General features: G+C 42.6%; 1 protein-coding gene across 4 annotated transcripts in view; it reads left to right on the top strand.

Moving 5' to 3' along the window:
• The first annotated feature begins 112 nt into the window (after positions 1–112).
• The window catches only part of scaper (S-phase cyclin A-associated protein in the ER), a 54,717-nt gene continuing 37,536 nt past the window's right edge, over positions 113–17,293 (top strand). The window contains exons 1-19 of one of the 4 annotated variants that reach the window (XM_065957218.1): positions 113–417; positions 4,558–4,675; positions 5,652–5,728; positions 6,352–6,549; positions 8,534–8,634; positions 9,082–9,198; positions 9,816–9,943; positions 10,039–10,322; positions 10,829–11,179; positions 12,611–12,778; positions 12,908–12,974; positions 13,078–13,195; positions 13,411–13,522; positions 13,994–14,134; positions 14,395–14,550; positions 14,650–14,792; positions 14,919–15,000; positions 15,090–15,242; positions 16,328–16,435. In XM_065957218.1, the coding sequence (XP_065813290.1) occupies positions 250–417; positions 4,558–4,675; positions 5,652–5,728; positions 6,352–6,549; positions 8,534–8,634; positions 9,082–9,198; positions 9,816–9,943; positions 10,039–10,322; positions 10,829–11,179; positions 12,611–12,778; positions 12,908–12,974; positions 13,078–13,195; positions 13,411–13,522; positions 13,994–14,134; positions 14,395–14,550; positions 14,650–14,792; positions 14,919–15,000; positions 15,090–15,242; positions 16,328–16,435 (2,790 nt within the window). In that variant the 5' untranslated portion in view covers positions 113–249. Of the gene's footprint in view, positions 418–1,316; positions 1,795–4,557; positions 4,676–5,651; positions 5,729–6,351; positions 6,550–8,533; positions 8,635–9,081; positions 9,199–9,815; positions 9,944–10,038; positions 10,323–10,828; positions 11,180–12,610; positions 12,779–12,907; positions 12,975–13,077; positions 13,196–13,410; positions 13,523–13,993; positions 14,135–14,394; positions 14,551–14,649; positions 14,793–14,918; positions 15,001–15,089; positions 15,243–16,327; positions 16,436–17,293 lie in introns of those variants that run through there. The other 3 variants (XM_065957219.1, XM_065957220.1, XM_065957221.1) reach the window with 3 other exon arrangements.

Here is a 17,293-nt window from a genome sequence, read left to right as displayed (position 1 = left end):
GCGCGTATGTCCGTTTCCACAGTGCGGTGTACTGATTGGATAAATCCTACTGCTTGTCAAAAAAAAAAAAAAACTAAAACGGACTTCCTGCTTTTTTTTTTTTTTTTTTTTTTAGCGTGTGTGTGTATGTGTGTGTGTTAGGTTGTCCCTCCCTGCCGTGTATTTATCTGACATGTTTTTCCATCAACACTGACACCGTATATTTTAATTCCCACCGACTGAGCGTTGGAAAAATAAGACGGCGGGTCGATGTCCAAAGACAACCGCCACGATGGACGGCGGCGCGGAGCCGGACAGCACCGCCTCGGCCCGAGAGTTAGTCAAGGTGGGGACGGGAGGGAGAGGTCTGGTAGCAACAGTTCTGGCTCCTCGCATGGAGGGGGCAAAAGCAAGAATGCAACCATATCCGCTTTGAAGGTACGTGAAGACTTAATATCTGTTATTTCCTTTCTTTCTTAAAGAGCTGGAGATGTAGAAATCGACATTCCCACACAGTGCTAGGTAAGCGTGAGCTAGGTGGACTGGATGACAGAGCATGGTGTTTACTTGTTGTGAGCTCTGTTCACCTCTCATTAAATGTTTCTCAATCCAGCTGCATCCTCCTCTACCAAACTAAAGTACATTTGTTCCCTAGGTGTAATAAATTGTGAGATTTGAGACCTTGTTCTTGTGCACATGTGTTCTTGTATTGTCAATCCTCCCCCTCCCCCCTCCCCCCATCAAAGCAAAAATGTGTCTGCAAGAATGTGGGGTACACATGATGGTTGGAAAGCATCCTGCTCTCCCTGTATGTCTCAAGCTCTTCTTCAAGTTTCTTTATCTCCTCTGTGTCCTTGAGGTTCATGCAGTAAGAGAACGAGCGAGTGATTGAAGAGGGTAGTGAGTGAGTTTAAGAGACAAACAGTACAGATGTTTAGTAACCTCAATCTCCCAGCAGGATGTTCAGGTCACAGGTGTAATGATCTCCAAGGATGTTGATGGGAGCTTTGAGCAATTCCAAATCGAAGTAGCTCCCCCACATGTGTCTCAAACGCTTCTCTTAACTCGTTGTACGTCCACATGGTTTGTAGACAGCCAAACCATGTGGACTTTTGTGTGTTTTGTCGTTTTCCCCCCTGCCCAGCAGCTTAATGAATCCTCAAATGACGAGTCCAATCAGATCCAGAGCATCACCCGGTGCGGTTAATGCACGCAGCCTCTTGAGCCCTTGCAGCTACGCTCATCACTGGCAACACAGGATGGGTGGGCAGAGAGGCAGGCCTGCTGCATGCACATGACTGCGCAGCGCCGGGGCAGCAGGAGGAGAGTGAGAGAGATGAGAAACGCAGAGAGAGACAGAGATCGAGAGAGAGAGAGAGGGGGCTCTGATTTAGAGCAAGGAAAGCAGACTGCAAATACAGAAGGCTACTGAGGAGCAGCAAACAGATAGACAGCAGCAGGCAGAGAGTCAGGCCTCAGAAGCGGCTGCTAACTCAGCAGAGCTCCGAGGACTCAGGCTGGATTAGACTGTTACGGACAGAATAGTCGAAAGTGAAAGGCGTGACTGGCAGGCTACTGAGCACTTGTCTCTCTCAACCGGCCCCTCGGAGAAGAGTTGACACAGCTGGGCAAGTTGCTTTGACAGCGTGGACTACACAGTAGGAGTCTATTTTTGGTCCTGCCGTCAGATGACGATGTCACCTTGCACAAGTGGCAGTGCTGGTGAGGGGGAACAGGTTGCCTAGAGTGGGCTCGAAAAGTATGTCAGGGGTGGATAAGGATGAAGAACCTGCTTACAGACTGTACTTCTATTGTGTATGTATCCTATAATCCTCTAATTTTCTTTGTGTCTGTACTAACAAGCTAGATCACACAGGACTGCATGCAGTGCCTTACTTGCATCTGTTTGTAGACATTGCCAAAAGGGAAACCTTACACCTGCTCCTTGCTCAGCACAGTCTAAAAAGTATGCACGCTCAAATGGCATATTGGAAAGGCTTGCTGGGCTAAGTGTTTTGCTCCACGTTGTGCTTTGTTATTCTACAGTGCAGACCCCCAGACAGCTTGTTTGTAGCTGATTAAGTGGATAAAGAGAATGTTGCTGTAAGCCTTTTTTTTTGTTTGTTGTTGCTTCAAGCTGCTGCTGTACACAGTAGTTGTGAGTAGGTAAAATAATCTCACGATATTAATCCATCATCTAGTGGGTTGCCTGCCGTGCCTAATGAAAAACTGAGTACATTTTCACAGTTTTTTTTTTTTTTTTTTTACAAGAACCTGGTGCGGGGATGCTGACCCGACTCACCAGTTTATATTAGCGAGGTCTGTGTGTGTTGTTTGATGTTGTATTTGTCTCTTCCTAGTTCCTCTCTACACGGCCATACAAAGCACAGGCCACTCAACATGTAAAAAAATTTCGCTCACAAAAGTAGGTCAGCTGGGTATCTCCCTTAGGGTTATGAAATAGTATCAGACCAATACACAAATGTGTAACGCCTAATGAGCAATGTTCATCATGTTTATAATTCAAGTAGTCTCAAAGGATAGTCTGAAAGGAGTGTTGCATATTGTCTCTACATAAAGCTAGGCCCACATATCACATTTTATCTCAATACCCTGGATCACACACAACCTGTATCCCTGTTATTAGCAATTGCAATCAAGTGTAGTAGGCTACATGAATAATTTGCTCTAGCTTTTTTTTTTTTGGTCAAATTGTTGGCAGTAGTGAGGGACAGCCAGTAAAAAAAAAAAAAAGAACAGTTTGTTCCATGACTCATTTTCGATGAAGAGGAGAATTGGCTCTCGATTTTTTTTGTTTTTTGTTGTGGTAATAATTTATTTCAAGTTTAAAAGCGTATCTGATAGTTGACCAAAAAAAGCCCAGTGTGCTGTACTCAACATTTGATTTAAATGATTTATGAATGGTACCGAAAGAGAGGGAACACAGTGAACATCCAGAGTGATGCGCCTCTAGGTATTCGCTTCTGTGTTGTTTTGTATCTAGATTTCCAGAAGCGAGAAAAGCAAACAACGATAAGTAATATTAAGTTAACAATTGGGTACAAAATGTTTTTTTTGATTGTTATCATATACACCCGAGCATGCATTTATGCTTGGCTTATTTGCAGAACTGTTATATGCCAGAATGTTTGTCAGTGAGATGGGGATACAAGCACATGCTAACACCATGTTTCATCACAGGTCATCTTATTGTCCCATAGGTAAAGGATGTGATTAACAACAAAAAAAAAAAAACCTCACAATATTTACTTTGGTTCCCAGTGTCTTTGCTTCACCCCAGATTACAGTCAAGTTCACTGATGCATATTCAATGTGTAGGTCAGCCATGATGCGTGCTGGGCACAATGCGGGTGCAGAGCTTCTGCCTCTAGCTGTTTCTTGTCACAGTTTGTGCCAGTTGTTCTCTTCCATAGACATAGTGCAAGCAGTACTGTGGCTTCAACCACAAAACAGGGACAGGACAGATATTAGAAAGGATGCTTAATGAGTAGTTTTCTTTGCATTGAAGTATTCAGAATTTAATGCACTTGTTTTCTTTTTTATTCAAACTGAATTTTCAGATTTACTGTCAAATAGACTAAACACTTTCTTTCCCACGCTGTTTGATTGTTGTTGGCTTTGACTGAGCGATCCTCCAAAGTTGAAGATTTCCCTCTAAACTAACTTGTCTAACATGTTTGGCTATTGTAAAGGCTATAATAATGCACTATACTGCTGACCACAATACTATTTCCACTCTGCAAAATAAGTGTCCAACTTATATAAAATGGAGGTAACCATAGCAACGGGTCTAAGGCTGTGTTACCAGTAAGCTCAGTAAAACTATTTTGGTTTAAGGCATATTCTTTTTTGTTTTTGTCGACTCATCCCTGCAGGAGAGCAGACCCCCAAGTTGCATGAATCTGATAAATATTTAAACATCAACTAACATAATCAATGATGTTATTGATAGACAATATGTCTGGTGTGGGGGACATGCATTATTTAGACTCTGAGAGGGGGTCATGCCTCAAAAAGGTTGAGAACCCTTACTCTAACTATAGTTCATCTTTTAGTGACTATCTTCAACTATGGGTTTATTGTATTAGTGGATATTTACAGCAAACAGAGTGGGAATACTTCAAACACAAACAACACTGTTTACTGTTTTTGATGAGAAGAGAGTGATGACTGAGGAAGAAGTTACAATATATAAGACTTAAGCCACAAAGCAAAAAGTGTTTTTTGTTGTATAAAGTGTCGACAGTAATCAGACCTTTTCCTTTGAAGCTCACTTCAAGCAGTTGTTTAAGTTGAACTCTGAGGTTATAAAATATGTTTTTTTATTTTCCATGAATAAAGATTTTCAGGACAAATTGTGTTTTTTTTTTTTTTTTTTTGTAAACAATAATGTTTTTCACGCTAGCCTAATATGATCCTAGCCTTATCTTGGGCAGCACATTGTGATATCATGTTGATTGTCACCTAAATAATCCCACATGTGCCATTCAGCTCTGCACCTTCTCTCCTTGGCTCCAGGATAACATTTTGATGTTTTGAATCTTTTTCCTCTTGCAGGCATCTTTCCAGCGCTCCAACAGCCTGGACAAAGTGCGCAAGATAGTTGCTGAAGAGGGCCGTGCTGCTCGAAACCTCATTGCCTGGAGTGTACCTCTAGAGAACAAGGAGGAGGAAGGTTGGTCGCTAGCTGCATGCTAATATGCTTTTTGTTGTTGTATTATTGTCATCATCATTTCATTATGAAGTTGTAGATGTTGGTGCTGATGTTTACTTTCTGTTTATCTGACATATCTTTGGATCTATACAAGATGTTGAGTCGTTTTGAGCATTATAGTGACCACAGCAATTACTTCCAAGTGTTTGATCATTTAAAAAAAAAAAAAAAAAAACAGTTTTTGTGATATCAGCTGAGGCACAATGATCACATCTGTTGGCTAGACTGATAAATGATGAGAACATTCTGAGAATCTCTTTTTGCTGTTAAACCCTTCACCTGCCTGGCATGTGCTTCTGTCTTCTGTTGTTTGATGGCACAGGTGGACTCACTCGTATCCTGTGTTTGATCACTGGAATATTATGTTCTTTGATAATGTAATTGTTTGAAATGTTGACAGAAAAACAACCATGTTAAGTGGCTAACTTTGAACTCATTTGTCCAATAAAACGGCTTTCTTTTTGTCATGGCAGGGCTCCATTACATTATTTAAGCTTTGTACCAAATAAAGCTCCTTTTTAAAGCAGCCTACTCAGACACCCCCTCCAAAGCCTCTCACATTTTCTCACACTCACTCTCCCTCTTCTTTGTGGGTCAGTGCAGTTATTTTATTCAACGCTTATTTTGCTGCTCTTGAGTTTGTGCTATGAATGCAAGAAATCTTCTGAAAGCCTTGTTTAGAGTTCAGGTGTCATATGAGGTTGTCTGTGAAAGTGCAGCTTCTGAAACAAGTCATTACCATTTGACACTCAGTTGGGTTCACTGTTTGTCCCCTTTGTTGTTGTTTAACTTTGGGGATTTTCCAATTCCTCAACAATCAATCAAAACTTCTTCACCCTCATAATAGATGCATGTTGACTGTTACCTGCATCAGGATCATTACTAATTGTTTACTTTAGTTACCACACATGAGCTTTGTTTTGTCCTCTCTTCATAGCAAAGTCCAAAAGCAACTCTGGTGGCGGTTCAAGAGCTCAGAGGATAAATTCTGGTCAACAAAGGAATAAAAAACAGGTCAGTATCATCTTCTTCCACTAGAGGGCACCAGTCACCAAGAGAAGTCTTTCTTTCTTTTGTGCGTTTCTGTGATGGTCATGAAACTATCTTTTTGGCATTGTTTTAGTCATCCTTTCCCTTTCATATTAGATCTTAAGCCTTATGTCGGTTAGATCAACTTGAGAAAAGATATTAAATTTATCAAAAGTAATTTACAACAGGCTATGAGTATGTGATGGGACATGAAATTATGTAATGGTTCAACAGCAGCGGCCTCTCATTGGCTGGGCTTGTAAAAAGCTGTATAACCTAATTGAGTATTTTCCTGAATGTCTCACTGTTTATTGGAACATAGTGTTTTAATGTTTAATACTTCCTGTAACAACTGGGGTAATGTGCAGAGTCAGTGTAGCCACAACAGGTTCCCATCTCACTCGCCCCCATTTTGTCTTTATAGTATTATCTATATACTCATTATTGGTAATATAAGGCATACAGTAGCTATAGCTTGAACTTCTGCCACAGCAAACAGAAAGTAAAATGCTACGGTAGCTATATATAAACTGACTAGATATTTGCATGGCACTCTGTTGAGTGTGTTGTTGTTACCATAATGTTTGGTCCATGCTTTGTCTCTACAGAATGCTGGTCTGGAAATTAAAAGCACAGCTGGTGCCTTACTGGACAAGGGGCCGGAAAAAAGCCCCACCAAAACCAGGCAGCCCCGCAAAGTAGACCTGCGTGCACGCTACTGGGCTTTCCTCTTTGACAACCTGCGCCGAGCTGTGGACGAGATTTACGTTACCTGTGAATCTGATCAGAGCGTCGTAGAATGCAGGGTCAGTCTGCACACACGTACCCGGGTGGTAATACCCAAGTACAGAATCACTAGTTCATGATCTGAACTGTTGGTCAGAAATGCCTTTCATGGGGAGACTGAAGGGTGTCGGAATGAACACTAGAGGGCAACATTTAGATCATAACAAAGCTTCTCCATCCCAGTTCACATTCCTCTTGATTTCTGCTTTTTGTCAGAGGCGTTCCCTGAAGGCTCGCTGATGACAGAATTATCACAGGACTCTCTCCTTGGCTGGCTGACATGACTAAATAATGATGATGGAACAAAAGCAGCATTTTGTTTGTCATTGAGCTATTGCTAAAATAAGACGTAGCCATTCTGGCCTTTATTTGATCCTCTTTAGGCTCTTAAAAATTAAGAGCTTTTTTGACTTTGCTACTACTATTTAGTGAGGCATTGTATTTTGTTTCGGTGCAGCCTTGGTATGGCACTGTGACATTTCTCCAGATCGACGTGGTATGATCTGGTTGTTGTTGTGTTTTATTGATTTTTCTGCCATGCTGGATTATGCTGAGCATGGTTCTGGTGAGGTTCTGCGGTCAGTACCCCTGCCCAGCTCCCCATGGTGTGGTTGGCAGGTTGTCAGTGCTACAGCACTGTTCCCTGTGGTGTGATCAGCATGTTGTTGGCCAGAAAGACATCTGGCCAGTATTTTTTTTTCCCTTCATGCCACTCTATCTCTCTACATCCTATTACTATCTAATAGCCATGGAGCTGGGCGCTGTACATAATCCCCTGTCCCACCCAGCTTGGCTTTAATGGACACTGATAGATGATGGAGTCATCTAGAGGGGAAGCAGAGTGCTATGATATCCCCCAGCCACAAACCCCTAGTGTAGCTGTGGGCATACTGCACCATGTGCTTGTACAATTACAAGCTAACAATTTTCCTTCAGAGGACATGTAAAAGTAAACTTTGCAAGTGTTACGTACTTTTTATAAAAAGTGACGCAAAACTGTATTTCCTAAGCCAAACATTTAGAATCAAAACAGTCAAAGCTGTGAATCATTAACATGAGGTCACCAAACAGATTTATGTTGTACTTGTTTGTTCTTGTTTTGGCCACAGCCTTTTACTGCCCACCCTGCTTAATGACAATGCCTCTGAAAGGTTAAACATTTTGTCATTCCTCATGAAATGTTATGTGAGGGTTTTATTTAGGTAAGTATGCCTGTAATATGTTGAGGGCCTCTTCATGGTGCCTTCAGTCACTGTCGGTTTATCCGTCAGAGGAGGAGCAAACCTTTTCATCCTGGCCTTCATTACCAAATGAACACAAGGCCGTAGCGGTGGTCTTTGCCTGTTAACCAGCTGTAATCAGGGGGCCTGCTGCCGGACACATCTTTCACCGCCCTGACTTGTCTATTAACTAAAAGCACTGTGAAGCTTTACTCTCAATTACCACTCCCTTCACTTTCCCCATCAATCAGTTGTGTTGGTTTCATTAGAGCTCTGGGAAAAAAGCTCCACATGGCCCTCCACCTCTGGATAACAAAAACTGTCAGTCAGTCCAAGTGCAGATAAAATGCATCTGCCACTAGAAGTTTGCCTTCGCCGCTCGACCTCTTAACTTCTCAATCAAGAGTTTGTTTTTGCATGTTTGTGGGCCACCTCCTGCCTGCCAATACTCTTGAACTATTTGACCACTTCAATCAGAAAGTGAATATCACACGCCCTAAGATTTAGAATACTTATAGCACAGTGCAATGCAGCATTTCAGTTTACACTTTACAAGTAATCTGAAAATGTCAATACAACATCTGCAAAATATAAAGCCAGGGTTTGTGCTAGGGTTCAAGTATTTGATGATTTACAGCAGTTATTTTAGAAACCCTTAATGGTAGTATTTAATAGGATAATGAAATGTAATGAGATTGTTTTTTTAAAAAAAAATTTATGGTGCAACAAATATTCTTAAATGAATCCCATGCACCAGTTTTCACTTTCTTTCTGTTGGTTCTAGGAGGTGTTGATGATGTTGGACAACTATGTCCGGGATTTCAAAGCTCTCATAGACTGGATCCAGCTTCAGGAGAAGTTGGAGAAAACGGACGCCCAGAACAGGTGATGTTCGATATCTCTCGCTCCTTCTCTTTCTTTAAATCTCGCTCTCACTCACTCCCCATTTAATCCCAGGAGTGAAACTAGAAGTGGTGATATCTATTCTCTGGCTTTGAGTCACGCACAGAATGGATCAATAGCCGTGGATGAAATGTAAAGGGATCCATGAGTTTATTGGCTCCTCTTTAACACGGCGACCACTGCGACCGTAAATTGATTAAGAAATGAAATTCCCAGTGCAGCGTCCAAATTTGTTCAATTACCACACACTGTTAATCAATAAGACAACCTGAAAATTTCACTTGTTCCATTTATTGTATAAGTAGCTTTCAGTGAATCAGCCATTTAACTGATTAGGCAAAGTGTTAGCCAATTCTATGTATTTTGAAACTAGGTATTGTAACTTAACGTTGTTTATGTCACGTTTTCCACTCTCACTTTTTTTTACAGGCCCACATCTTTAGCCTGGGAGGTACGTAAGATGTCTCCAGGACGTCATGTGATTCCAAGCCCATCAGCCGACCGCATGGTTCCTTCTCCAGGCGCCCGCCGCACCCTCACCTTTGGGTAAGCTCTGTCAGATATCTCTAGTTCTCCTCTGAGACCTTGCTTGCTGTGCCCATTTTCCACATCACTTTAAGGCATTTGTTTTTGTTTTTTAATACCAACACAACATGTAATTTGATTAAAATTGTATCATAAGACTTTCTGTTATAAACCAATCAATATTTTAAATGACGCACTGTGCCTGCTTTTGAATGGCGAGCAAATGCAGACTGTGTTATCGTGCAATTCAGCCATTGATTACTGATGGCGAAGCATTTGTATAATGCAATTTGTTGAGTTTCCCACTCATTGGCCACAGAATGGGTGGAAGGTGTAGATGAAAGTGTCAGTTAAAGACTGCTGAAACATCGGTTCAATACGTGCACGGCTCTGTAATCGGATGCTGCAGGAAATGGATATCGATCACGACGGAGGCTTGTTGTCCAGTAAAGTTTAACGCTATCTCAAAGCAGAGTGCCGGGGTGTTAGATAGGTTCTGTGTTCAGGCTGCTGAAGTATCCTATACAGAGACACCATAAAGTGACATAACTTACAAAAAATACCTGCTGACAGTAGCTGTACAGGTGCATATTTCTTTGTTCTCGTGCATGATGTGTGTGTGTGTGTGTCTTATTCAGCGGCCCCCCACCTACACTTGCTGCAGCCAGGCTCTCCCACTCAGGCCCCAGCTGGGCAGACAGAGTCAAGTGCACTCAGTCGGCCATGAGCTCCACCCAATCGACCAGCTCCCCTGTAGAAAAACTGGGTAAGAAATCGCTGCCTGCGTCGACCATATTGTCAGAGAGCCCAGGAAACTAATCTTCTCCCTTTGATTGACACTGCATCTCATCTATTGTCCAGGTAAAAAAGATGCAGAAGGCTGGGAGACGGTCCAGCGAGGAAGAACTGCCAAACCTCGCTCTGCCATGGTTGCCAAAGTCAGTCCTGTCTTGGCTCATGTAATCCCAAAACAGGACAGTGCGAAGTGTAACCAGCCACACCTTCCCCCACAGAAGGAGCAACAAATCCGTCCTGAGTGTCAGTCGGAAAAGGACACAACCCAAATGAACACTCAGCAGCAAGCCCCTGTGGAGCCTGACCCACCAGAGAAGGTTGAGAGTCCAGAGAACCAACACATAATTGAGGTACTGAAGTCCAGTACTGTGCAAGGGCTTTCTCGCAGAGCCGACCCTAGATATCAATAATTAACGAGAGGTAGAGTAACACTAGACTGTTATATTAGCCACATTTGTTTTTGTTTTGGTCTCCTTGGTATTCATAGACATACCATCCAGACAGGCATATCAACTTTAGGGCAATTGATTGATTCAGAGGTAGAAAACCCATTTTGACTCTCAAGAAATAGATACTCTGTCAATGCCTTCAGACACACTCGGTGAATGTGGGTCATTTCAATTGGTTGATTTTCAAATCCCGATCAGTGCTTCCAGTTATTCAGCTTATTTAGATCGTAATTGGATGTTTAGGGCATGTCAGTATCAGCTTTCCTGCATGATTTGTGTTTTTAGCCTTGAATTGTGTTGAGTATTGACTGGTTGTTTTTTTTTTGTTTTCATTGCTCTTGTAAATTGCTTGTAATATGCATGTTTTAATTGAATGTGCGTGTGTTTGTGTGTGACTGTTGGTGCAGCCCCCAGCAGAGAGTGTACAAGACTCGGGGCAATGTGTCAACGCACCCTGCGAAGACGCGCCTCCCCCAATACCGGCTCTATCCCCTTCCCAAGCCCCAGAGCTGACCCCATCCTCCGCCTCAGACCCACCAACAGACATTACCTTATCAGTCCCGGTCCCTGCTCTGTCCCTCTCCCCATCCCCAGACCTTCCCCAGACGGAGGGGCTCAGTGCACTGTTGGCCTTGGGGGACAGTGGGGCTGAGGGGGGCGCGTCGCAGGGCATGGCCACATCTGCTCCAGGACAGGCTGAGACTCCCATGGCAGCGATGAAACTGGAGAGTGTGCTGGACCCCACAGAGCTTTCTACTGTGAGTGCTGAGAGATGGAGGAGCAGAGGGAGGGGAGGGAGGGGGGCGAGCAGGGCTCCCTAAGGGTCCCTCACCGCCTAAACAAAGTCAATCTTTAGAAACTTCCAGACCAAAGTGCAGGCAGGACTCTGCATAGCTCTGTGTAGTGTTGTTATAGCACAGTTCACTGTGAAGAAAAGCTGTGAGTAGATGACTTTTATACTTGAGCAAGTGCTCCCAGGGTGTTCCCCAAAACTGATCCCACAACTTGTTTTAGTTATTTTGGCCACTTTTAGAAATTCTATGCAAAAAAAAGCGCTCCAGATCCAGGACTCTGTATCTAGTTTGAATCCAACTTTGTCAAATCTTAAGCAATTACTGTCTGTCCACATTAGGTGTATAGACTATTTGAATGCATCATGGAGTGTAAAAACACAAAGCTACATACACTTAGTCAAGGATGACTACACTTTTTAAGTGTAAATATCAGATTTTGACAGGTAGGGAATGAAAATGTTGAATACTTTGCTGTTAAATTCGAGGCCACATAGCCTTCAGAGAAGATTTTTTAAATCAGTGTAATCATTGACCTTGCAGAGGCTATACCCATGTGTCAGGAGATTAAGGCCCAAAGAATGTTTAAACTTCCCACGCATACTTCAAGACATATTCTCTGAAAGAAACTGTGAGTCATTCTGTTTAAATTGCCACGCAATGAAAATACACAAATCCCCTTGATACAGTTGTAGATCAACAGTTTCCCAGAGTAAACCATCAGTTGCCTCCTTCCACCATCTCATCATCCTCACAGTTATTGTGCCCTGCATGACTCTGGAATGCTTCCTCACTCGTGAATTCTTGTGGTGGTTGTGTGGTATAATCTGTTATTGGGTGTAACATGGTGTTCCCTTTTAGGCTTTAGATCATGTACACAAGTTCAAATCAAAAGACAACTGCACGATGAAATAAATTACAATAGGTGCAATGCCTTTTGTTAAATTACAAAGATTTATGAAATATTTTATTACTTAAACTTAGAGAAAATGCTGTTTTCTTCTTATCATATGTTCAATCTATTTAATTTAAAAAAGGTGTTAAGAATATTATGTCAACATAACATTTTCCAGAAAGGAAGCAGCAAAGACTTCAGGAAAACCTGTGTCACATGATGTTGTCCTGTCCTGGTAAGCCACGACAGTTGACTATCAGTTAACAGTCAGGAACAATAGCAATCCCGGAATCTAATGCAACCAAATTGAACTTCTCACTCTCTATACTTGTTTCATTTCTACATTGATGACTTCCTGGGGAAAAAAAAGGCCTTTTTATAGCATGATAACTCATTTCTGTTTTTCTGAATTCAAACAATCAAATTGTTTAAATGTTTGAACTCAACATTTGCGAAGTGTGAATTGCTGCGTGTGTGAAGTGCTTCCTATGCCATGTGCTCAGCCCCAGTCCATGGCAGAAGTCCTGGCCAAGAAAGAGGAGCTCGCCGACCGACTGGAGAAGGCCAACGAGGAAGCCATTGCCAGTGCCATTGCTGAGGAGGAGCAGCTGACCAGAGAGATCCAGGCTGAGAACAACGACCTGGACACTGACAACGAGAGCGACTTCTCTGTAAGATTCATCACACTCATTTGTATAGTAAATGTAGGGCGCTTTTTGTTTGACGTTTTACATGTTTGAGCTGGAATTAAGATTTGAAATGTATGGCGATGTATGTCAAAACACAAATCTTTACCACAGGCTAGCATTGGCAACGGAGGTTGTGGAGCGAACATTGATTGGACAGACGTGCTGGCAGACTATGATGGTATGGAGTTAAACATCTAAATGAAAACTGAACTCTCATTTTATTGTAATAACAAACTTTAAACTGGAGTCTATTTATTTTTCCTTTCTTGACTTTCCTGTAGCCCGCGAGCCATGGCGTCAGAGCACGTCGTGGGGCGACATAGTAGAAGAAGAACCTGCTAGGCCTCCGGGTCATGGGATACACATGCACGAGAAACTGTCCTCACCATCACGCAAAAGGTGCAGTGATTGCTCTAGCTGTTGTTGTTTTCCTTCCAGTGATTTGAGCCAGCATCATGAGAGTAACAGACCCACTCAACTGCTTCCTCCTTTAAGATTACCACCCAGAACATCTAAACAGGCCCTAGTGCCAATCAGAGTATATGCCTGCCATGTGCATTGTTGATAAGGGGAGAAAAGCAGGTGATAAATGATTTGTTCCCATTATTTGACAGAACCATTGCCGAGTCAAAGAAGAAACATGAGGAGAAACAGCTGAAGGCGCAGCAGCTGAGGGACAAACTCCGCGAGGAAAAGACGCTCAAACTGCAGAAGCTCTTGGAGAGAGTGAGTAAGAAGTGCCAAGTTGACGGAAAGCACCCTTTAAAAAAAAATAAATGAAAAAATAAAAAAAATCTCCATGCATGCTTGGCACAGTCTGGCTCATAACGAGAGGTTTTGTCAGCACACTGCCTGATAGAATCACAATATATTACAACCCCCTCAAATAGCACCCAGGCCAGCTGGCCGCAGACAGTCGTGAGAGAGACCCCTGGCCAAAATCAACAGCCTTTCATGAAGTTTGTTTTTGTTCCCCAGGCCATGGAAAGATGAGGGAGTCCTAGAATAAATCAGGATTAACCACATAAATACATGAAGTGGTGTGTATTGGCGTCAAACCCACTGTGGTCTTACTGGAGATGGTAGAAACTAATAAGTTTAGAATCCATTGTCTGCGTTACACCAGAGTACGTCAATTGTTATTTTGTTTTTGCGATTAGTCACATGCTCCTGTTTGTCACTCTTCGCTCTGTGCAGGAGAAGGAGGTGAGGAAATGGAAGGAGGAGCTGTTGGAGCAGCGTCGTAAGATGATGGAGGAAAAGCTGTTACATGCGGAGTTTAAGCGAGAGCTGCAGCTGCAGGCGATTGTGAAGAAGGCCCAAGAAGAAGAGGCAAAGGTAGAGGAGACCATACCTACGTGTGGCAGCCGAGAAATGGGTCATTTGCACTCATGCCTTAACACTTGAAGTGTTCTACTACATTTATGTACACACATTAAACTTTAAAAAAATAAATAACACTTTAAATCTTCAGATACATGCATAACCCCTGACCTGTGCTTTTTATTTATTTATTCACAGATGTCCTAGTTTATCATAGTGTATTTACCCTGTGTGTTTAATTTATTAAATATAATATGTGAGTGTGTCTTCTACAGGTAAATGAAATTGCATTCATCAACACTTTGGAAGCCCAGAACAAGAGGCACGATGCCCTGGCGAAGCTGAATGAGTACGAGCAGCGCCTGAACGAGCTACAGGAAGACAGGCAGAGGAGGCAGGAGGAGAAGCAGGCCAGAGATGAGGCTGTGCAGGTGCTTCAAAAGAAAACGACAACAGTGATCCATCCACTTTTTCCAAATGTAACTGTCAGATTTAGATGCATCTAAAAACTTTTTGCACTCCCGCTATAGGAGCGTAAACGGGTGCTGGAAGCCGAGCGGCAGGCACGGTTGGAGGAGCTGCTGGTGCGGAGGAAAGAGCAGGAGGCTCGTATTGAACAGCAGAGACAAGAAAAAGAGAAAGCTAGAGAAGATGCAGCACGGGAGAGAGCCAGGTATGTGCTCTCAAATCTATTTATTCTTATGCACAGGCCGCAAGAGTCCTCATTTGAAGTCATTTTTGACGAGTAAGAGCCGTGTATTTGTGCATACAAACCTTGCTTCTCTCCTTCTACTTAAAGAGATCGGGAAGAACGTCTGGCTGCTCTTAGTGCTGCTCAACAGGAGGCTATGGAGGAGCTGCAGAAGAAAATCCAGATGAAGGTACGTGTACAACATGCATCTACAGCAAACACAACTTCAAAAAAATCCCCGTTTCCCATATGACCCGAGGTTTCTGGTTTCTTCCACAGCATGACGAGAGCAGCCGAAGGCATATGGAGCAAATTGAGCAGAGGAAGGAGAAGGCTGCTGAACTCAGCAGTGGCCGACATGCTAACACGGACTACGCCCCAAAACTGACACCTTATGAGCGCAAGAAACAGTGCTCCCTGTGCTGTGTCGTGGTATGTTCAATCTCACAGAACAGCTTCAAAAGCAGCTGTTATCATACAGATGGAATTCAGGAAGGTCATCTACACCCAAACAGGCTTTGATTGTTCTTTCATTTTTATAACATTGTTCTAAAATGCTTTATCTGGTACACATGTAGGAGGGAAAGATTGAGACACTGCCGCTGAACAGCTCACATCTTCTTTTTTTTGGGGGCAATCTGTTTATTCATAAAAGAGCTAATAGGAAGGTGATTCAGAGGAGTTTAGAAGAGGTCACATTTAAATAGGATTTAAATGCATCGATTAAACATGGGCTCTTAAGCTAAGATGTATTACTGGGCATGGTTATGCTTTTTCAAGTGTCAGGCAACAAATTTACAACCTGACACATTTATCTCTGACAGACCTGCTACCTCACCTTGTGTCCTCAAACAAGGGAGGGGGGGGGGGGGGGGGTCTGGAGTCTGGAGTGAAAGAGGTAATCTTGTTAAATGATAGATAACCTTGGCCAGCATCTGACACCAGAGATCATGGATTGGTCAGCTGCATGCACTTAATTTAATGACATTAAACACAAACCATTCAAAATGGGCCTCTTTCCAGAGATGGGACGAGAACATTGCTTGCCTTTACACCTGCCCATTGTTGTGATCATTATTTACATATCTACTACATTTATTTGGAAGTCTGTGGTGTTGTGTAGTCCTCTTGCATCTCCCAAATACTTGACTTCTTGATTGCAATACTTTAGGGGAAGGCATGTTTAGACATTTTTAAAACCCGTTGTGTTATATTAGAGTATTAACATCCTTGGAAGAGGTCTATGATGTTTGTTAATTTTTCCACTCGGTTGCTGCAAGCTAAACAGTAAAATACAACTGTAAAGTCAGATCAAATGTGATGTATTTTACAAATTGCACTGCCTTTCTTAGTTTTTGCTTCATGCTGAGGATCAGGAGAGCCAGGTCATGTCCTATTGAAAGCTGATGTGGTATATCGTTTCACCAGCGTCCCATGGGGCTCTGTTGACCCTTTCCTGCCTCTGTCTCCTTTGTGTCCGCTGCAGTGACCTCTGACCACTGTGTTTGTGTTTGTAGATCACTACGGAGGTGCACCTGTTCAGCCACACCAAGGGCAAGAGGCACCAACAGGCCGTGCGAGACAGTAGTAGCATCCAAGGACGGGAGCTCTCTGATGAGGAAGTGGTGCGTATCACACACAACCTGCCAGGAACAAACATCCACTCATCCTGTCAAAGAATACTGCTCTGCTGCTGCTTGTGTCATGTAAAAAAGACAAAGGCACGGCTGAATGCTTTTATGACAAGGTCATTATTATTGTTTATGCATCCCCTTTTATACCGTCACGTCTCTTCTGTTGGCTTTGTGAGATTACAAATGGGCCTTGAAATGTACACAGTTAGGGTTCAGTGCTTCAGTGGAGGGGTGACATCACCCCCTTGTCTCCAGGCTGTTTTTTGTCACGGAGTTCTTTTCCATGAGAAGGCAGCTCATTAATGCAAGGTAACCTCTCAGGCTGCAATATGAGATTGGCTTTTCAGCCGTGCTCATTGTGAGGCTGACAACTGTTGGTGCTATACGCAGCACCTTAAGCCCCGGCAGCTCCTTCATTCAAAGCATTTTTCAGTGTAGAATAATTGATACCCCTTCCTTTCTTTCCTCTAAATCATTTCCTGTCCAAATTAGGTCATTTTTCTCTGGTTTGACAATATGATAAACAGACACTTCACCAATATCAAAAGTTCCTTTTCATTTATAATTCGCCCCCTCATCATATAGCTTTATCAATAATGTTGAGACTATTTTCTCAACTTTCACATTGTTGTTTTATCAAGACAAGTCAGCCCCTGCTGAAGTCAATCTTAATGATTTTGATTTTGTTTCCCTTTAAAGTTTTAAATGCGTGTTTGTTATTGAAGTGGGAAATGTAGAAGTCGCACAAGATCATAATTTAATATGTCTTGACATTATCAAGCTGTCCAATAAATCTCACTGTGGAGGCAGTGTTTGGATAGACTTCTGTGGCCCCTTGTTAATTATATC

Source organism: Labrus bergylta, chromosome 7 (assembly GCF_963930695.1).
Source record: "Labrus bergylta chromosome 7, fLabBer1.1, whole genome shotgun sequence".
Classification (NCBI taxonomy): domain Eukaryota; kingdom Metazoa; phylum Chordata; class Actinopteri; order Labriformes; family Labridae; genus Labrus; species Labrus bergylta.
The sequence above is the reverse complement of the archived record's forward strand: the minus strand, read 5'-3'. Positions and strand labels throughout refer to the sequence as shown.